The sequence below is a fragment of the Salmo salar genome, chromosome 01, assembly GCF_965601325.2.
Source record: "Salmo salar chromosome 01, fSalSal1, whole genome shotgun sequence".
Classification (NCBI taxonomy): domain Eukaryota; kingdom Metazoa; phylum Chordata; class Actinopteri; order Salmoniformes; family Salmonidae; genus Salmo; species Salmo salar.
In genome coordinates this window covers 93,236,874-93,259,414 of record NC_138291.1, presented here as the reverse complement: position 1 = coordinate 93,259,414, position 22,541 = coordinate 93,236,874, and the positions used below count along the sequence as shown (strand labels likewise).

Here is a 22,541-nt window from a genome sequence, read left to right as displayed (position 1 = left end):
TTTGAAGCGTCTATGATAAACAGAGAGCAAATTAGAATCCAAGGAAGTTGACATGTCATCACTTCATTTTTTTGCGCCTGCGCATAAATCTGAGAAACGTGAGTTTTGTCTTCATTGTTTATCTAGACATAGGATAGGTTAGGTTGTGTGAAAATATTACTGATGTTTAACGTTAAAAATGGAAAGATTAATGCTAAACAACATTTGACATGTTTGAACGAACATAAATAGATTATTTACTAGGTTTTTTTAGCTTTTCGGCGTGATTTTACACGTTTTGTGGGAGCATAATGAACGCTAAGTACTTGGTGTTATTTGGACATAAATTATGAACTTTGTCAAAAGAAACCACATTTGTTCCGGACCTGGGATGCCTTCCGGACCTGGGATGCCTGCCTTCTGATGGAGATAATCAAAGGTAAGGGGATATTTACAATGTTATTATCGATTTTAGATGATGCTAACTGTATAGCATAGCCTGTTGTTCTTAGCATAGCACCCCGTTTATTGCAAAATGTGATTTCCCAGTAAAGTTATTTTGAGATCTGGCCATTCGGTAGCAATTACGAGATGATAATATATTATTCTTTGAATGACAATATTATAATTTACCAATGTTTTCGAATAGTAATTTTGTTATGTTCACCGGAAGCATTTCAGAGAAGAAAAAAATCTGAATTTCACGCTACTGTAAAATGCTGTTTTTGGATATAAATATGAACTTGATGGAACAAAAAATGCATGTATTGTATAACATAATGTCCTAGGAGTGTCATCTGATGGAGATTGACAAAAGTTAGTGCATAATTCAAGCTGGTTTCTGCTTTTGGTGACGTCTGACCTTGAATTGAAAATGGATGTTTGTACTTTTGTGGCTATGTACTGTCCTAACATAATCTAACTTTATGCTTTTGCCGTAAAGCCTCTTTGAAAATCGAACAATGTGGTTAGATTAAGGAGATGTTTATCATTTAAATTGTGTAAAATAGTTGATTGTTTGAGAAATTGAAATTATTAGATTTTTGATGTTTTGAATTTCCAGCCTTGTTAGCAATCCCGGCTCGGGGTTCATTGCTAACCTGTAGCCCCAACAGCCCATGAATCACGCTCTTCTCAATTTACATCAACAACATAGCTCAGGCAGTAGGAAGCCCTCTCATCCAATTATATGCAGATGATACAGTCTTATACTCAGCTGGCCACTCCACGGATTTTGTGTTATATGCTCTACAACAAAGCTTTCTCTATCCATAACCTTGTCCTGAACACCTCCAAAACAAAGGTCATGTGGTTTGGTAAGAAGAATGCCCCTCTTCACACAGGTGTTATTACTACCTCTGAGGGTTTAGAGCATGAGGTAGTCAAGTACTTGGGAGTATGGCTAGACGGTGCACTGTCAATCAATCAATCAATCAAATGTATTTATAAAGCCCTTTGTTTTACATCCTTCTCTCAGTACATATCAAAGCTGCAGGCTAAAGTTAAATCTAGATTTTGTTTCCTCTATCGTAATCGCTCCTCATTCACCCCAGCTGCCAAACTAACCCTGATTCAGATGACCATCCTACCCATGCTAGATTACGGAGACATAATTTATAGATCAGCACGTAAGGGAGCTCTCGAGCGGCTAGATGTTCTTTACCATTCGGCCATGCTCCTTATAGGACACATCACTGCACTCTTAATGCTTATTTATAAAAACCCTCTTGGGTCTCACTTCCCCCTATCTGAGATATCTACTGCAGCCCTCATCCTCCACATACAACACCCGTTCTGCCAGTCACATTCTGTTAAAGGTCCCCAAAGCACACACATCCCTGGGTCGCTCCTCTTTTCAGTTCGCTGCAGCCAGCGACCGGAACGAGCTGCAACAAACACCCAAACTGGACAGTTTTCATCTCAATCTCTTCATTCAAAGACTCAATCATGGACACTCTTACTGACAGTTGTGGCTGCTTTGTGTGATGTATTGTTGCCGCTACCTTCTTGCCCTTTGTGCTGTTCTGTGCCAAATAATGTTTGTACCATGTTTTGTGCTGCTACCATGTTGCGTTGCTGCCTTGCTATGTTGTTGTCTTAGGTCTCTTTGTGTAGTGTTGTCTCTCTTGTTGGAATGTGTGTTTTGTCCTATATTTATATTGTATTTATTTATTTTTCTAATCCAAAAAATAAATCAAAATGTGTTCTTAACTGACATGCCTAGTTAAATAAAGGTTAAATAAAAACATTACCCCTTTCAATAGCATATACAGTTTAAACATAATTATATAATTTTATCTATATCTACCTATATTCAAAAAAATCTCATTCCCAACTCTGTCCTTCAAAATCAATCCATCTAATTTTCTCATTTTATGATACTTAAAAAGATGTGGCCACCAAGCACATTGTTAGCAGGGTAGACAGTGCCACCCATGTTTCACAGTGAGAATTATACCACTCCATTCATGATGGGTTAGTGACCTCTGTTGTTAGTTATCTAGAACAGCATGGCATAGGTATGTCTTAGAAAGGGTGAACCTGAAATGGAGGATGAACAGAATGAAAGGAATTATTTTATGAAAATTATAGATTTTTCTCAGCAGGCAACAATTGTTGTCTTACTGGAATAACAACAGACCGTTTTAGTCTCCATAATGAAAAGGCAATTATAGGCACCCCTGGCCTGCATCCAATCCAACACAAACTTCTTTGAAATGGTAAATACTAAGAAAATCTAGAATAACAATGAGGGGCTAGACATTCTCATCAATATCAGAAATGTTTTTATAGTTTGCTATTTAGATCATTGTGTTGTGAATGTCATTGACAAACCTGGCATTATTCTGCATAGCAAAAGAACAACAAACAGAGAGAGAGGGGGGATCCAGGGGTCTGACCTGTGTATGCATTCGAAAAGTATTCAGACGCCTTCACTTTTTTCACATTTTGTTACATTACAACCTTATTCTAAAATTGATTAAATTACTTTTCCCCTCATCAATCGACACACAATACCACATAAAGACAAGACGAAAACAGGTTTTTAGAAATGTTTGCAAATGTATATATAAAAAATAATACCTTATTTAAATATATTGATTTTGGATTGGAGATGTTTGATATAAGTCTGGAAGGAGAGTTTACAGTCTAGCCAGACACCTAGGTATTTGTAGTTGTCCACGTATTCTAGGTCAGAACCGTCCAGAGTAGTTATGCTAGTCGGGCGGGCGGGTGCGGGCAGCGAAGGGTTGAAAAGCATGCATTTGGTTTTGCTAGCGTTTAAGAGCAGTTGGAGGCCACAGAAGGAGTGTTGTATGGCATTGAAGCTCATTTGGAGGTTAGTTAACACAGTGTCCAAAGAAGGGCCAGATGTATACAGAATGGTGTCTGCGTAGAGGTGGATCAGGGAATCACCCCGCAGCAAGAGCGACATCGTTGATGTATACAGAGAAAAGAGTCGGCCCGAGAATTGAACCCTGTGGTACCCCCATAGAGACTGCCAGAGGTCTGGACAACCGGCCCTCCGATTTGACACACTGAACTCTGTCTGCGAAGTAGTTGGTGAACAAGACGAGGCAGTCATTTGAGAAACCAAGGCTATTGTGTCTGCCGATAAGAATACGGTGATTGACAGAGTCGAAAGCCTTGGCCAGGTCGATGAAGACGGCTGCACAGTACTGTCTTTTATTGATGGCGGTTATGATATCGTTTAGGACCTTGAGCGTGGCTGAGGTGCACACGTGATCAGCTCGGAAACCGGATTGCACAGTGGAGAAGGTACGGTGGGATTCTAAATGGTCAGTGATCTGTTAATTAACTTGGCTTTCAAAGACTTTAGAAAGGCAGGGCAGGATGGATATAGGTCTGTAACAGTTTTGGTCTAGAGTGTCACCCCCTTTGAAGAGGGGGATGACCGTGGCAGCTTTGCAATCTTTAGGGATCTCGGACAAAACAAAAGAGAGGTTGAACAGACTGTTAATAGGGGTTGCAACAATGGCGGCGGATAATTTTAGAAAGAGAGGGTCCAGATTGTCTAGCCCAGCTGATTTGTACGGGTCCAGGTTTTGCAGCTCTTTCAGAACATCAGCGATCTGGACTTGAGTAAAGGAGAAGCTGGGGAGGCTTGGGCAAGTAGCTGCGGGGGGTGCGGAGCTGTTGGCACGGGTAGAGGTAGCCAGGAGGAAATCATGGCCAGCTGTAGAGAAATGTTTATTGAAATTCTCGATTATCATGGATTTATCGGTGGTGACAGTTTCCTAGCCTCAGTGCAGTGGGCAGCTGGGAGGAGGTGCTCTTATTCTCCATGGACTTTGCCCATGGTTACGGATTTAGGTTTGTACCTGGTGGGATCTTTGATAATTAGTGTGAGATTGAGGGCATCTAGCATAGATTGTAGGACGGCCGGGGTGTTAAGCATATCCCAGTTTAGGTCACCTAGCAGAACGAACTCTGAAGATAGATGGGGGCAATCAATTCACATATGGTGTCCAAGGCACAGCTTGGAGCTGAGGGGGGTCTATAACAAGAGGCAAAAGTGAGAGACATTTCTGGAGAGAATAATTTTAAAAATTAGAAGCTCGAACTGTTTGGGCATAGACTTGGAAAGTATGACAGAACTTTGCATGCACTCTCTGCAGTAGATTGCAACTCCTCCCCCTTTGGCAGTTCTATCTTGATGGAAAATGTTGTGGTTGGGGATGGAAATCTCAGAATTTTTGGTGGTCTTCCTAAGCTAGGATTCAGACACGGCAAGGACATCAGGGTTGGCGGAGTGTGCTAAAGCAGTGAGTAAAACAAACTTAGGGAGCAGGCTTCTGATGTTAACATGCATGCAACCAAGTCTTTTACGGTTACAGAAGTCAACAAATGAGTGTGCCTGGGGACACACAGGGCCTGGGTTAACCTTTACATCATCCGAGGAACAGAGGAGGAGTAGGATGAGGGTATGGCTAAAGGCTAGCAAACTGGTCGTCTAGTGCGTTGGGGACAGAGAGTAAAAGGAGCAGATTTCTGGGAGTGGTAGAATAGATTCAGGGCATAATGTGCAGACGGGTATGGTGGGGTGAAGTTACCGCATGTGTGGGAGGTGGGACAAAAGAGGTATCTGAGGCATGTTGAGTGGGGCTAGGGGCTCCGCAGTAAAATAAAACAATGAAAACTACCTTAAACAACAGTATACAGGTATATTGACATTAGAGAGAGACATAAAGTGAGTCATAAAGCAATCACAGGTGTTGATTGGGAGAGCTAGCTAAAACAACAACAGGTAAGACAACAACAGCTAATCAGCTAAGCCAACAACAGGTGAATGGGTGATGAATGGTCAGAGAGGGTCAGTTAACTACACACAGGGCCTGAGTTCGAGGCTGGGGCCAACAGTGATTAATGAACAGTCCAGCAGGCATCAGCTATGTAGCCAGGTGATCATAGGGTCCAGTGAACAGCAATAGATGAAACAGTGAAGCCGTTAGGTAGTTGTTACTACGCTAGAAAGCGGGAGACACGGCGTTCATAAAGATAGCAGGCCGGGGCTAGCAGAAGCGTCTTCACCGACGTCTGGCAAAGGCCGGTTGAGGGCACAACGGATGGAATTACGTCGGCAGACCAGTCGTGGTGGATCGGCGGGGCTCCGTGTCGACAAAGGGTCCAGGCCAATTGGCAAAAGAGGTATTGTAGCTGGAGTAATTTTGTTTGCTAGCCGGGAAATGCGCCTGCCTTGAGGCTAACTGGTGTTAGCTTCAGGACAAGGGCGTTTGCCACTATACCCACTCGGTAGCAGCTAGCTAGCTGCGATGATCCGATGCAAAGGTCCAGAGCTTACGGCAGGAATCCGGTGATGTAGTGGCTTCTAGTCGTGTTAGTGAAGAGTCCAGGAGGCATCAGCTGTGTTGCCGAGTGATCATAGGGTCCACTGAGCAGGCCGGGGGTTGGGCCTGGCTCAAGGCTAGCTTCGGGGCTGGGCCACTCGGTAGCAGCTAGCTAGCTGCGATGATCTGGAGTAATGGTCCAGGGCTTACGACCGGAATCTGGTGATGTAGTGGAGAAAAGCAGTCCGGTATGCTCAGGGTTTTTATTTTTATTATGAACACAACAAATACAAAAAAAACTGAAATATACAAACAAGAGTACATTAACCTAACAGACAGGGGAATTACATATCAAGATTCATTTTCAATTTGTTAAATACTTTTATGGTACATATTGCTTTTTTGTTTTTACATTTACTGATCATTTCAAAATAATATTTAAATTCTATCTTAACTAATGTGAAAAGGGGTTTGTTCTCTGCCCACTTCATTTTATGGATAAAGAATCTTCCATGAAAGATAAACAAATGAACAATGAAAGTTAAGTCAGGGTCCATATCATTTGGATCAAAGTAAAACATAATATCAGAGTCTCTCAGATTATCATTAATAGTTGTTTCTTTTAAATTAAAATCTTCAAACTCACTCAAATCTTCTGACTTAAGAACAGTCCCAAAATAAATAGTCAAGAGTTTCTGGGTCAAAACCACAAAATACACATTTGTTATCAATATCTATTTTAAATCGGTGTATAATAAAGGTCTTTACAGGGTAGAGTCTATGAATGAGTTTGTATGATACTTCTTTCACCTTTTTAGATATACAATATTTACCAGACAACAACGAAACTTTGTTCCAGTTCACTTGTCCTAGGGCTGCATTCCAGTACATTTTAGCAGAGGGAATAGTAACATAATGACATAGTTTCCTTATATACATGTTATTACATTTATAGTTTAAAATGTCAATTCATTCTAATTGTATTGAGGCTACAAAATACTTAACAGTTTCACTTTTAGTATTGCTATATTCTCCTAAAAGAATAGCACCTTTAGGGACAGCTCTAACAACAATTTGAAACTCCTCAGGAGTGAATGTAACATTGTGTGTTCTAATAAATTCTGGATAATCATATAGTTGTCCATCATTATTCAATAATTGTTTAAGCCGAATAATGTTGTTGTCAAACTAGTTCTGGAAAAATAAAGACTTGTTTTTGTATTTTGTGTCTTTATTATTACAGATTGTATACCTATGTGGGGAAAAATTGTGTTTGTACATGAGGTTCCAAGTTAGAAGTACTTGTTTATGAAAGTTTGCAAGCTTAACAGGTATTTTACCCATATCAAAGTTGCATTTGAGTAAGAATTCTAGACCACCAATCTGTTGAAATATTAAATTAGGGATGATATTCCAAATGCAATCCCTATTTCTTAAATAGTTTTGTATCCATTTAATCTTAAATATTATATTAGAGGTTTTAAAATTCAAAGCATTCAACCCTCCCTCACCTTGGATGCTACATATTACCGCTTTTCTTAAATAATGAGGTTTATTCCTCCATATGAAGTTAAATCATTTAGTATCAACCATTTTATTTACTGACAGAGGAACATCCAAGGCAAGGGAGGTATAAACGAATCTGGACAGACCTTCAGATTTGATAAAAGTACACGTCCAGATAAAGAAAGATCTCTTAATAACCAGGAGTTAAATCTCTTTCCAATTTTCTCTACAATAGGAGAGAAATTTAAGTTGGCCCTTTCTTTCTGATCTTTGCTAACTTTAATACCAAGATATGTGATCATATCTTTTACAGGGATATTACATACTGAGTTTAAGTCATCTTTTCAACGCAAATAATTCACATTTCCTAATATTCCGAGATAAACCTGATACATGTGAGAAGGCATTAATACACTCAATAGCTTTCCTGACTTCATTATGATCTTTCAAAAAATGGTGGTGTCATCAGCCAATTGTGAACATTTTATCTCTTTGTCTTGTATCTGAATACCCCTACAACTATCCTTATTTATATGAAGTGTCATAACTTGCGTGACCAATAAAAATAAGAAAGGAGAAATTGGGCATCCTTGTTTAATTCCATGTCTAATGTTGAATCTCTGTGAAGTTCCATGGGATAATTTAACAGAGCTGTTACTATTATTGTAAAGGTCTTAATTACACTTTGAAAATATTGACCAAAATCAAAAAAAATTAGGTCTCAAAAAGAAAATGTTAAACTGCTATCAAATGCCTTGTAAAAGTCTACAAGTACAATAAAGCAATCTTCCATAATGTGCTCATTGTAGTCTATCAAGTCCAATACTAGTCGAATATTATTACATATATGTCTGCCCTTTATAAGTAGTAAACGTTTAAGTAAGGATAAATGAGTGAAGAGAAAGTCGTTCATCTTACATTTGTCCTCCATGGTATGCCGTAGCTTGACCTATAATTTTTACGTCAGCGGAAGTTCCGTCCTCTTTCTCCCCTCTCTTGCAGGCTGTGTAAGTTGTACATATTTTTCCATACATTCAATATTACATTTGTAATCATCCTCCATCCTTCTTATAACTGCATAATATCCCCCCCAAATTATTAAAGAATGATCTTACAAAGATGTATCCATATAATAAACCTAATATTAGTTTTGCGTTGCTTGTTCTACTGAAATTATCTGCATTCTGACCCTCGTCTTTCTACGGTCTTTCAGGCTTCAGTCCGCTGACACGGCAAGATGGTGAGGACCATTTTCATAGCATTTTAATTACATGGCTAACTGTTCATGGCTTACTGTTGTTTAGTACGCTTAGTGTTAGCTATTTCGTTGAGACGTTGGTATCTGTTTGCCTGGTTGTTACCTGTGTAACTAGTTCGCCAGCATTATCTAGCCGAGTAGGCTACTAGTTAGCACAGGCCAATTCCGGTGCGGCCTAGTAATGCTGCTGTGGTTGGTTACTGCCAGTACACGAGTTGCTTACTAACTTAAACTGATGTTGTGTAGCTATTTCGTTAGTAACTGAAATGTCAACGAATCGAGTGAAAGGCAGCTACAACTGTCATCGTGGGTTGTAACGAGCTAACTAGCGAACGTTAGCATACCTAGCCAATGATAACCTGGCTAGCCAGCATGTCTTAGCAAGTTGTCCAACCATCACAGGCTGTCTCGTGCTTGTGATGCATTTACACGCTTGCCAGAATAAGGGTGGACCTAGTGCTAAATTTCGATATAACCAGAATCTTTAGTTCCACCGGTCCACTGACAATCCTCAGATTACTTTCATTTAGTTAGCTTGCTATTATTCTCTCTTGGCTAGATGGCTATGTCAGCAATGAGGCTATAATCTTATGCCATGTTAGCAAAGGTATTTGTGTTGAGAGAACCCCTGTAGTTGTGTGGATGTTGCAGAACATTGTACTTATTATTTTCCTGTTATATTTCAGCCACGAAAAATCGAAGAAATAAAAGATTTCCTTCTTACAGCAAGGAGGAAGGATGCCAAGTGTAAGTATTACATTGTTGCCCACATGCTCTGCTCATCTGACACTTTTTCTGACAATTGAATCAAGTAATCAAATCAAAGTTTATTTGTCTCGTGCACCGAATACAACAGGATACAAAACCTTACAGTGAAATGCTTACTCACAGGCTCTAACCAATAGTGTGAAGAAGAACAAAAAGGTGTGTGTGTGTGTGTGTGTGTGTGTGTGTGTGTGTGTGTGTGTAAGTAAAGAAATAAAACAACAGGAAAAAGACAGTTGAAAAATAAGAGTAGCAAGGCTATATATAGACACCGGTTAGTCAGGCTGATTGAGGTAGTATGTACATGTGGGTATGGTTAAAGTGACTATGCATATAATGAACAGAGTAGCAGTAGCGTAAAAAGAGGGGTTGGCGGGTGGTGAGACACAATGCAGATAGCCCGGTTAGCCAATGTGTGGGAGCACTGGTTGGTCTGGCAATTTGAGGTAGTATGTACATGAATGTATAGTTCAAGTGACTATGCATATAAGATAAACAGAGGGTAGCAGTAGCGTAAAAGAGGGGTTGCAGGGGGGGGGGGGGCACACAATAGAAATAGTCCGGGTAACCATTTGGTTACCCGTTCAGGAGTCTTATGGCTTGGGGGTAAAAACTGTTGAGAAGCCTTTTTGTCCTAGACTCGGCACTCCGGTACTGCTTGCCATGCGGTAGTAGAGAGAACAGTATGGCTGGGGTCTTTGACAATTTTCAGGGCCTTCCTCTGACACCGCCTGGTGTAGAGTTCCTGGATGGCAGGCAGCTTTGCCCCAGTGATGTACTGTGCCGTACGCACTACCCTCTGAAGTGCCCTGCGGTCGGAGGCCGAGCAATTGCCGTACCAGACAGTGATGCATCCGGTCAGGATGCTCTCGATGTTGCAGCTGTAGAACCTTTTGAGGATCTCAGGACCCATGCCGAATATTTTTAGTTTCCTGGGGGGGGGATTAGGCTTTGTCGTGCCCTTTTCACGGCTGTCTTGGTGTGTTTGGACCATTCTAATTTGTTATGTGGACAGCAAGGAATTTGAAGCTCTCAACCTGCTCCACTACAGCCCCGTCGATGATAATGGAGACATGCTCGGTGCTCCTTTTCCTGTAGTCCACAATCATCCCCTTAGTCTTGGTTACGTTGAGGAATAGGTTGTTATTCTGGCACCACCCGGCCAGGTCTCTGACCTCCTCCCTATAGGCTGTCTCGTCGGTGATCAGGCCTACCACTGTTGTCGTGTGCAAACTTAATGATGGTGTTGGAGTCGTGCCTGGCCATGCGGTTGTGGGTGAACAGGGCGAACAGGAGGGGACTGAGCACGCACCACTGGGGGGCTCCAGTGTTGAGGATCAGCGTGGCAGATGTTGCTACCTACCCTCACCACCTGGGGGTGGCCCGTCAGGAAGTCCAGGATTCAGTTGCAGAGGGTGGTGTTTAGTCCCAGGATCCATAGCTTAGTGATGAGCTTTGAGGGTACTATGGTGTTGAACACTGAGTTGTAGTCAATGAATAGCATTCTCACATAGGTGTTCCTTTTGTCCAGGTGGGAAAGGGCAGTGTGGAGTGCAATAGAGATGGCATCATCTGTGGATCTGTTTGGGCGGTATGCAAATTGGAGTGGGTCTAGGGTTTCTGGGATAATGGTTTTGATGTGAGCCATTACCAGCCTTTCAAAGCACTTCATGGCTACGGACGTGAGTGCTGCAGGTCTGTAGTCACTTAGGCAGGTTGCCTTTGTTCTTGGGCACAGGGACTATGGTGGTCTGCTTGAAACATGTTGGTATTACAGACTCAATCAGGGACTTGTTGAAAATGTCAGTGAAGACACCTGCCAGTTGGTCAGCACATGCCCTGAGCACATGTCCTGGTAATCCGTCTGGCCCCGCAGCCTTGTGAATGTTGACCTGTTTAAAGGTCTTACTCACGTCGGCTACGGAGAGCGTGATCACACAGTCGTCCGGAACAGCTGATGCTCTCATGCATGCCTCAGTGTTTCTTGCCTCGGCGCGAGCATGGAAGTGATTTAGCTCGTCTGGCTCTACCTTTTAGCTCAGTGCGAATGTTGCCTGTAATCCATGGCTTCTTTTTGGGGTATGTACGTACAGTCACTGGGGACGACATCCTCAATGCACTTATCAATAAAGCCAGTGACTGATGTGGTGTATTCCTCAATGTCATCGGAAGAATCCCGGAACATGTTCCAGTCTGTGATAGCAAAATAGTCCTGTTTAGCATCTGCTTCTTCTGACAATTTTTTATAGACTGAGTCACTGGTGCTTCCTGCTTTAATTTTTGCTTGTAAGCAGGAATCAGGAGGATAGAGTTGTGGTCGGATTTACCAGATGGAGGGCGAGGGAGAGCTTTGTACGCGTCTCTGTGTGTGGAGTACAGGTGATCTAGAATTTCTTTCCCTCTGGTTGCACATTTAACATGTTGATAGAGATTTGGTAGAACTGATTTAAGTTTCCTTGCATTAAAGTCTCCGGCCACTAGGAGCGCCGCCTCTGGGTGAGTGGTTTCCTGTTTGCTTATTTCCTTATACAGCTGGCTGAGTGCTGTCTTAGTCCCGGCATCTGTCTGTGGTGGTAAATTAACAGCTACAAAAAGTATAGCTGAGAACTCTCTAGGCAAGTAGTGTGGCCTGCAATTAATCACAATATATTCTACTTCAGGCGAGCAAAATCTAGAGACTTCCTTAGATTACGTGCACCAGCTGTTGTTTACAAATATGCACAGACCGTATTGTACACTAGTCAGTACACTCAAAATGTGGAGTTTGTTAACGCTTATGTCTTTATCATTTCTGCACCCACATAGGATTGTGTCTGGGAACGCCGACTGCGAACCATAGTGTTGAATGTTTAGATTGCTTCTTGTTTATTATCCCACAGCTGTAAAGATCAAGAAGAACAAGGACAATGTCAAGTTCAAGGTGCGTTGCAGCCGGTACCTGTACACCCTCGTCATCACAGACAAGGAGAAGGCAGAGAAGCTGAAACAGTCCCTGCCCCCAGGTAAGATGCTCAACTTTCATCACATGGAATCTGGCATGTTGTGGTTAATTGGGTTGGTAATTGGCACAAGGAGTCTGAAATCTGTTTTATAGAACCATCTCTCAAGACCTTTAATCCTGAAGTCTGGTGACAATTTCCAGTCTATAAAGATGTTATTTTGTCAGTGCAGAGTGGTTACAAATTGAACGTGAAGTAATCTGATCTATTACTATACAAGTTGTCCAAACACCACATGTTTGGTGCTTGTGGTGCATTTGCACACTTGCTAGGAGATTAAGGATAGACCTAATGCTTAGTTTCAACTTCATCAGAAATTGAGATCCACCGGTGCATGGACGTATATTCCTTAATGCTTTGAGCTGTCTGGGAATATTGGTGGCCAACATTTTTTTTTATCTGATAGAACAACGCTGCTTGCTTCCATTGCCGCTGAAGATTTTAAAGTGACACTGACAGCGTTTTAACTATTTTGGAAGATATGAAACAGACAATCATATCAGATAAATATATAAAATTCCCAGTTTATGCTACAAAACTCTTGAGGTTTTAAAAATGGGTTATATTTGACTCAACATTCCATGACGTACACTAAGGAATTGTTGGCAGAATAGGTAGTTGCAGTTCAATGCGTGATTTAATGTAACTCAACAATACTTTTCTTGGTAGTCCAAAACGTGTTGCCCTCAGGTTTTTTTTAATTTATTTTTATTTCACCTTTATTTAACCAGGTAGGCCAGTTGAGAACAAGTTCTCATTTACAACTGCGACCTGGCCAAGATAAAGCAAAGCGGTGCGACAAACAACACAGTTACACATGGAATAAACAAACGTACAGTCAATAACACAATAGGAAAGTCTATATACAGTGTGTGCAAATGAGGTAAGGCGATAAATAGGCCGTAGTGGCGAAGTAATCACAATGGATGTGCAGAAGATGAATGTGCAGGTAGAGATACTGGGGTGCAAAGGAGCAAAAAAAAAAGTTTACAATATGGAGATGAGGTAGTTGGATGGCCTATTTACAGATGGGCTATGTACAGGTGCAATGATCTGTAAGCTGCTCTGATAGCTAATGCTTAAAGTTAGTGAGAGAGATGAGTCTCCAGCTTCAACGATTTTTCCAATTCGTTCCAGTCATTGGCAGCAGAGAACTGGAAGGAAAGGCGGCCAAAGGAGGAATTGGCTTTGTAATGCACAGCTGGTCTGGTACATTGTTTGTTGCCACCTTTCGGTATATACAGTTTAAAGACTCAATATTCTAGAAAAAAACTGACAAATGTAACTAAGACTGGGAATGTCAATACTATCAAACTAGCAAGTGCAATGATCACAAGTCAATCATAATGTGGCTAATAGGCTAGCATATCTTTATTTAGCAAGCTAAAAACAGAGCCTAACGTTAGCTACATTTTAATTTATTGTTCATTTCACCTTTATTTAACCAGGTAAGCTAGTTGAGAACAAGTTCTCATTTACAACTTGCGACCTGGCCAAGATGAAGCAAAGCAGTGGAACACAAACAACAACAGTTACACATGGAATAAACAAGCGTACAGTCAGTAACAAAATAGCCTTCCCTGTAGCTCAGTTGGTAGAGCATGGTGTTTGCAACACCAGGGTTGTGGGTTCGATTCCCACGGGGGGCCAGCACAGGAAAAAAAAAAAATGTATGAAATGTATGCATTCACTACTGTAAGTCGCTCTGGATAAGAGCGTCTGCTAAATGATGTAAATGTAAAAAAAATAGAGAAAAAAAAGTCTATATACAGTGTGTGCAAATGGCATGAGGAGGTAAGGCAATACATAGGCCATAGTAGTGAAGTAATTACAATTTAGCAAATTAACACTGGCGTAATAGCTGTGCAGATGATGTGCAATTAGACATACTGGTGTGCAATAAAGTAAATAACTGCCAGCAAACACACAGTCCAGAGCAAAGTGAATGATAGCAGGTCTGTGGCAAATTTCTTGTTTTCATGAAGGCCTACTGTAGCTCTGATTGGCTGTGGTGCACTGGTCTGCGTAGACTCTGTTCCTATTTACTGCAGAATCTATTAATTGTTCAAAAACATTGCTGCTTTCCCATTCTATGTTGCTATAGAATTTTTTGCAAATGCTTTAGTATATGTTATTCCCTAACTTTTAAAAAATGTATCAACTTGACCATATGTAAGTGGTCTCTTGTCAGAAAATGTTTTACGTTGTCGTTCTTCCTAGGGGTGTATATGAACAGATTTGAATAAGATTTCATGTTGCTAAAATGTTGCAGTTTCCTTTTTTAAATTGATTTATACTCTTTCCTGAACCCCCAACTGTACATTTTAGTCATTTAGCAGATGCTCTTATCCCGAGCAATTTACAGGAGCAGTTATGGTTAAGTGCCTTGCTCAAGGACATATCAACAGATGTTTCCCAAAATCTGCTCAGGGATTTGAACAAGCGAACCTTCGCTTGTCTTCCTACCGCCAGTAGCATTTCTAATAATGTCAATGTATCAAGTTTGTAGCTTGGTCACTCAAAGCATGTTTTGTGAATGAGCATGATTCATGTAATGTAGTTTCTAACCAGCTCATCTCTTTTCAGGTCTGGCTGTGAAGGAGCTCAAGTAGAGGACTATCTTCGTGTACAGTAAATTGTAATAAAAAGAGGAAAACCATTTGTCTTTGTCATGCCTGTTATGTTGTTCCACTACAGTAAATTATCTATATTCATGTGTAACATGCTTAGTGGCTTTTTATTGGAAGAAGGCAAAAACTAATGTCTGCCGAATGAAGTGACTGGATAATCTAAGAGCTGGTTTCCCAGACAGATTCAACCTACTCCTCAGATTTAAGGACTTCCTCCAATGATTTGTTTTTTGTACTTGTCCTATTGCAGTGATATCCCAAGTGTGTATATATACGATGAAGTATGCTAAAGGGTAAACAAATGTTTTGTATTAGTGTTTTTTAGACAACTGCAAACTTAGGAGTTGGGCATTCAAAGAGTTGGTTTGATTGGAAGTCGGGACGTCGTCGGCCTACCCCATGCTTGAGGAGCACTAGAGAACAGAAGAGGGAAGGCCCACCCCCACTGGTGCTGTCATGACTTGCATGGATCACCTGTTGAGACGTGTAATCAGGTGTTTAATGATGAGACGGCTGCTGTTGTTGAAGATTCACTGTTGAGGATGCTCTTAGGCCAGGACTAGGTTTACCTATTGACTGGGAAACTGGCCCTAAACATTACATTTTTACATTTACATTTTAGTCATTTAGCAGACGCTCTTATCCAGAGCGACTTACAGTAGTGAATGCATACATTTCATACATTTTTTTTTCCATTTAGCAGACGCTCTTATCCAGAGCGACTTACAGTAGTGAATGCATACATTTTTTTTTTGTTGTGCTAAACAAATTTGACAGGTTATCTGTAGTGGACTCAAACCAGTTGACTGGCCCTCTTCCAATACTCAAATGATGTAACCACATTTTAATTGTTTCGGGTGGCGACTACATTGCTTACACATATCCAATCACTTATAGCCCTGCGCTTACTTCATGGACTGGTGGATTTAAATACAAATATGCTCCTGGAAGTGACTAGGTGAAGAACCTGCCATTACAGATGCAGTACTATTACTTTACCAACACTGCCATTTCATGGATTTGGGATAATTATGTATATAGCCTTAGTGGTAAATCTGATGGTTAGGGTAAAAAAAGGTGACTATCTACATGCTAATTATGACTAATTGAAAGGTGTAGATGGGCAGGCTAGTTTCTTTTGGCATGTTTAGCTGAAGTCTCCACAGTAAGTTGTGAACAGCGCTATGAACTCAAGTAGGCCTAAGGGACTGTGCCATGGTACCATTGACAGGCACGTGTAGGGCTAAAGTTCTTCATTTCAGACTAGTGCATAGAATCGGCTTCATGAGACTCATCCACTTCATACAGAATGTTCTGAAGGTTGAGACTTCAGATATTCACCTTGTTTGTCACAGCATGCTCAAATGGTTAGTGTTATATTTGTTGGAATGACCATAGCATTGGCTACTGTCTACTACAAACTAGACAGACCACTTCCCCACTGATATGCTAGGATACAAAAGGTTTGCGTCTCAAATGGCACACTATTATTCCTATTTACTGCACTACTTTTGACCAGGTATTTATGGGTCTTAAATTAGTAGACTATATGGAATAGGGTGCCATTTGTTATTTAAAGTATTTTCAGATTCGGGATAGTAAGTTAGAACCCATTCTTCAGCTCACTGTCTGTCAACACTGGGTCATTGTCCAGCAGCAGTTTGCAGACTGGAAAAAGACCAGGCCAAATCCTCCAGCTGCGCCGTATGACTACGGTAATTTTATCAGTTGTGTGTTATTTCCATGGCACTTTGGTACATTTTGACAGATTCTGCATGTGAGTTTATTTACACTAGATGGGAGTGTTGCAAAGTCAATGGAGCTACCCAGATATCGATGTTGCTTTTGCGAACATTTCATAATTATATATTTGGCCTATACCTATACTTTTTTTTCATAAACTTGAGTATCCATTTACCACGTGCCAAGCCTTACTTTTTCCAATTACATTTTTTTCATTACTATTCATGTTCCTGCTTTCAGGTTCTGCGCGCTCTCGCTTTGTCTCCAGCGTCTCTTATTCCTACACGCTCCGGTGTAGGGACGGCCCTTGTCTGTGGAATGACTGGAACAGCAGACGGTAGGATGGCTGTGGTTGAAACGGGCTGACTGGGCATGGTGTGATAATTTTATTTTTCACCGATCATTTTGGGATGCTTTCCTTTAACGATCTCCCTGCGCCTTTTGTCTACTGTGCGTGTGAACGAGTTTACATTATCCAGCATGCTTTTTCATTACAGTTTATAGCTTTGTTACAGAAGACGGGACTGCGCTGTCCGTTTACTAAAGAAGACTACTAGATCTTGGATAATTAAACTCGGGCCAGGATGTCCTCAATACGGGAGGATTATAGGGCACCTTGGTGGACATATTGGCTACACAATTTCCCTCATGTCAACTTGAACTTTCAGCCCATCGACAACACGTTCACTCCCCAGGATCAGAACTACCAGCAGGTTCGTGGTAGACACCGAGATTTGACCCACGAGGGTCTCATAATCTCCATCCAAATTGGCACCGACCTTAATCCCAATATATTGCACAATTTTTGACCATGGCCTTCAGAGCTCTGGTCAAAAGCAGTGCACTATAAAAGTAATGGTAGGATGCCATTTGGGATTAAACCATAACATGCTGGCGGTTCCCACTTTTTCAGCAAGATGCTAGATATTTGTGAATAGTCATCTGAGAGATAGTGTACTCCAGAAAGGACATTATTTTATTTGTAAAAATAAGATTAAATGTAATGTTGCAGGTAGCCTTAACATTGCATTGTAGTCTGTCCTGTGTAGGCCGACCATACTTCTGCTGTTGGCAGAAATTCTCAGATAAAGCAGTTCATTAATTTGATAATCCTGATGGAAGAGAAAGGGATATTTTGTATCTTTAAAAAATAAAATATTTCACCATTCTTTAACCTCTCTAGGGTAGGGGGCAGTAAATGCGCTACTGTTTTTCAGCCATGGCCTGCAAAGTCATCATTCAACGTTCTGCCGCCTTCTGAGAGCCTATGGGAGCCGTAGGAAGTGTCACGTTACAGCAGAGATCCTCAGTTTTCAATAAAGAGAGTGTAGAAGGCCAAGAAATGGTCAGAGAGGGCGCTTCCTGTTTGGAATCTTCTCAGGTTTTGGCCTGCCATATGAGTTCTGTTATACTCACAGACACCATTCAAACAGTTTTAGAAACTTTAGGGTGTTTTCTAGCCAAATCAAACAATTATATGCATATTCTAGTTACTGGGCAGGAGTAGTAACCAGATAAAATCGGGTACGTTTTTTATCCGGCCGTGCAAATACTGCCCCTTATCCCCAACAGGTTAATGTGAGTCTGGAAGGAGAGTTTACAGTCTAACCAGACACCTAGGTATTTGTAGTTGTCCACATATTCTAAGTCAGAACCATCCAGAGTAGTGATGCTAGTCGGGCGGGCGGGTGCGGGCAGCAATCGGTTGAAGAGCATGCATTTAGTTTTACTAGCATGTAAAAGCAGTTGGAAGCCATGGAAGGAGTGTTGTATGGCATTGAAGCTCGTTTGGAGGTTTGTTAACACAGTGTCCAAAGAAGGGCCAGATGTATACAGAATGGTGTCGTATGCGTAGAGGTGGATCAGAGAATCACCAGCAAGCAGCAAGAGCGACATTGATATATACAGAGAAAAGAGTCGGCCCAAGAATTGAACCCTGTTGCACCCCCACAGAGACTGCCAGAGGTCCGGACAACAGGCCCTCCGATTTGACACACTGAACTCTATCTGAGAAATAGTTGGTGAACCAAGTGAGGCAGTCATTTGACAAACCAAGGCTGTTGAGTCTGCCGATAAAAATGCGGTGATTGGCCAAGAATGATGAAGACGGCTGCACAATACTGCCTTTTATCCATGTGATATCGTTTTGACCTTGAGCGTGGCTGAGGTGCACCCGTGACCAGCTCGGAAACCAGATTGCATAGTGGAGAAGGTACGGTGGAATTCGAAATGGTTGGTGATCTGTTTGTTAACTTGGCTTTCAAAGATTTTAGAAAGGCAGGGTAGGATGGATATAAGTCTATAACATTTTGGGTCTAGAGTGTCTCCCCCTTCGAAGAGGGGGATGACCGCAGCAGCTTTCCAATCTTTGGGGATCTCAGATGATACGAAAGAGAGGTTGAACAGGGTAGTAATAGGGGTTGAAACAATTTCGGCAGATAACTTTAGAAAGAGAGAGTTCAGATTGTCTAGCCCAGCTGATTTGTAGGGATCCAGATTTTGCAGCTCTCTCAGAAAATCAGCTGTCTGGATTTGGGTGAAGGAGAAGCAGGGGGGGCTTGGCCGGTGCAGAGCTGTTGGCCGGTGTAGGGGTAGCCAGGTGGAAAGCATGGCCAGCCATAGAAAAATGCCTATTGAAATGATCGATTATCGTAGATTTATCGGTGGTGACAGTGTTTCCTAGCCTCAGGCAGTTGGGAGGAGGTGCTCTTATTCTCCATGGACTTTACTGTGTCCCAAAACTTTTGGTAATTTTTGCTACAGGATGCAAATTTCTGTTTGAAAAGCTAACTTTAGCTTTCCTGACTGTTTATATTGGTTCCTGACTTCCCTGAAAAGTTGCATATCGCGGGGGCTATTCAATGCTAATGCAGTCCGCCACAGGATGTTTTTGTGCTGGTCGAGGGCAGTCAAGTCTGGGGTTATATCTGTTCTTAGTTCTACATTTTTTGAATGGGGCATGCTTATTTAAGATGGAGAGGAAAGCACTTTTAAAGAGCAACCAGGCATCTCCTACTGATGGGATGAGGTCAATATCCTTCCAGGATACCCGGGCCAAGTCGATTAGAAAGGCCTGCTTGCTGAAGTGTAAGGGAGCGTTTGACAGTGATGAGGAGTGGTCGTTTGACCACGGACCCATTACGGACGCAGGCAATGAGGCAGTGATCGCTGAGATCTTGGTTGAAGACAGCAGAGGTGTATTTAGAGGGCAAGTTGGTCAGGATGAAGGTTCGTTGATAATTTGTGTGAGATTGAGGGCATCTAGTTTAGATTTAGATTAATAATATCCCAGTTTAGGTCACCTAACAGTACGATCTCTGAAGATAGATGGGGGGCATTCAATTGACATATGGTGTCCAGGGCACAGCTGGGGGCTGAGGGGGGTCTATAACAAGCGGCAATGTTAAGAGACTTATTTCTGGAAAGGTGGATTTTTAAAAGTACAAGCTCAAATTGTTTGGGCACAGACCTGGATAGTATGACAGAACTCTGCAGGCTATCTCTGCAGTAGATTGCAACTCCGCCCCCTTTGGCAGTTCAATCTTGTCGGAAAATGTAGTTGGGGATGGACATTTCAGAATTTTTGTGGCCTTCCTAAGCCAGTATTCAGACACGGCTAGGACATCAGGGTTGGCGGAGTGTGCTAACGCAGTGAATAAAACAAACTTAGGGAGGAGGCTTCTGATGTTAACATGCATGAAACTAAAGCTTTTACAGTTACAGAAGTCAACAAATGAGACTACGTTGGGAATTGGTGTGGTACTGGGGGCAACGGGGCCTGGGTTAACCTCTACATCACCAGAGGAACAGAGGAGGAGTTGGATAAGGGTACGGCTAAAGGCTATAAGAACTGGTTGTCTAATGTGTTGGGGAAAGAAAATAAAAGTAGCAGATTTCTGGGCGTGGTAGAATAGATTCAGGGCATAATGTACAGACAAGGGTATCGTAGGATGTGAGTACAGTGGAGGTAAACTGGTCCCTGGAGGCACCAGTTAAGCCAGGTGAGGTCTCCGCATGTGTGGAGGGTGCGACTTACGAGCTATCTAAGGCATTTAGGACGGGGCTGGGGGCTCTATAGAGAAATAAAACAATAATAACTAACCTAAACAGCAGTAGACAAGGCATATTGACATTAGGGAGAGGCATGAGTAGCCGAGTGATCATCGGGCCCGATGAGCAGCAATAGGTGAAGTCGGGGCCGTTCAGTAGTCGCTACTACGCTAGAGCTGGAGATATGGCGATTCAGAAAGCTAGCAGGCCGTGGCCAGTAGATGGATCTTCGGCGACGTTGCAACGGAAAAGCCTGTTGAAACCACCTCGGACAATTATGTCGGCAGACCAGTTGTGATGGATCGGCAGGGCGCCGTGTCGGCAATAAAGGCCAATTGGCAAAAGAGGTATTGTAGCCCAAGAATTAGCTGGTCGACCTCTTTGGCTAGCCGGGAGATGGGCCTAGCTCGAGGCTAGCTCAAGGCTAACTGGTCCTTGCTTCGGGACAGAGACGTTAGCAAGGAGTAGCCACTCGGATTGCAGCTAGCTATCTGCGGTGATACGGTGTAAAGGTCCAGAGCTTGCGGTAGGAATCCGGAGATGTGGTAGAGAAAAAGCAGTCTGATATGCTCTGGGTTGATATTGCGCTGTGCAGACTGGCAGGTATTGACAGAGCTGAGGCTGGCTGGTGTCCGAGTTAACGGTGAAGACCGCTAGCAGTGGCTAACTGGCTAGTAGATAGTGTGCTGGCTAGCCTCTGATGGGAGTTTCGGTTCTAAAGTAAAAAACAATAGCAGATTCGTACCACATTGGGTGAGGCGGGTTGCTGTAGAATATTTTCAGTCCGTAGATGGAAAGTGAGATTAAAATATATACAAAAAAAAAACCAGAGGAAAACGATTATTAAAATGCAACAAGACACCTCCGACTACTACGCCATCTTGGATAACTTCTTGTTTTATACCACACCCAATAACCCTTTAACTATTTATTTAAACCCTTGTTAATGGAAGTAAACCTGTGTGAACATCAGACACAGCATATTTCACATCTCTCTTGTAATCACACACAACACAAAAGATAAGGAAGCTGATGCTTTTGGCTTAGCAGACAGGAATGCCAGAGGAGAGGAGAGTGCCAGACTGTCATGGGGTAAGCTACAGACTGCACACATTGTTTCCTCACACTTCCAAATGACCAGGCAGGCCACCAAGTCCTTGGGATGAGCAATGTTTCAGATCTTACTTTCCACAAAGACTGGGTTTATTTCAAGGAATGTTGTTTTCTATAGCGTACAGTGTAAATTAGATGTCTAAAATAGGGACAGACAGCTTTCATTTATTTTTCAAAGTGGCTAAAGTGAGACACCCACCCTATATTTGCTGGTTTTAATTAGGTAGGTAATGTGGAGCCTTTTCTGTAGGGGTGAACAAGTTTAATGGGAAAGCGTTAGTAAGAAAGAAAGCGATGGGGAGAGAGTAGAGGGATGGGAGAGAGCAGAGTGATGGGAGAGATAAGAGGGATGCAGTGGAGAGGGAAGAGGGATGAGGGAGAGTAGAGAGAGGGATGGGGAGAGAGTAGAGAGAGGGAAGACAGGGATGGGGGAGAGTAGAGCGAGGGAAGACAGGGATGGGAGAGAGCAGAGAGAGGGATGGGAAGAAAGGGATGGGGAGAGAGCAGAGAGAGGGAAGATAGGATAATTTACATTTTAGTCATTTGGAGGTGTACCTGTGGATGTATTTCAAGGCCTACCTTCAAACTCAGTGCCTCTTTGCTTGACATAATGGGAAAATCAAAAGAAGTCAGTCAAGACCTCAAAGAAATTGTAGACCTCCACAAGTCTGGTTCATCCTTGGGAGCA

At 42.1% G+C, this 22,541-nt stretch overlaps 1 protein-coding gene and 1 long non-coding RNA gene across 5 annotated transcripts in view; both read left to right on the top strand.

The window, feature by feature from the left end:
* The first annotated feature begins 387 nt into the window (after nucleotides 1–387).
* On the top strand, nucleotides 388–14,976 carry LOC106610188 (large ribosomal subunit protein eL38). 4 transcript variants are annotated; one of them, XR_014392988.1, is made up of 7 exons: nucleotides 388–418; nucleotides 8,509–8,535; nucleotides 9,240–9,300; nucleotides 11,613–11,697; nucleotides 11,786–11,814; nucleotides 12,198–12,320; nucleotides 14,904–14,976. It is a non-coding gene; the product is annotated as a large ribosomal subunit protein eL38 (long non-coding RNA). The 4 variants fall into 4 exon arrangements; XR_014392987.1 differs by having other exon boundaries at nucleotides 11,610–11,697; XR_014392989.1 differs by lacking the exon at nucleotides 388–418 and adding an exon at nucleotides 8,205–8,302 and having other exon boundaries at nucleotides 11,610–11,697.
* Nucleotides 14,977–16,859: 1,883 nt separating this feature from the next.
* LOC106610147 (protein tweety homolog 2-like) overlaps nucleotides 16,860–22,541 on the top strand; it is a 98,791-nt gene continuing 93,109 nt past the window's right edge. Inside the window, exon 1 of the mRNA XM_014209327.3 lies at nucleotides 16,860–17,403. Within this exon, the coding sequence (XP_014064802.1) occupies nucleotides 17,275–17,403 (129 nt within the window). The 5' untranslated portion in view covers nucleotides 16,860–17,274. The remainder of the gene's footprint in view (nucleotides 17,404–22,541) is intronic.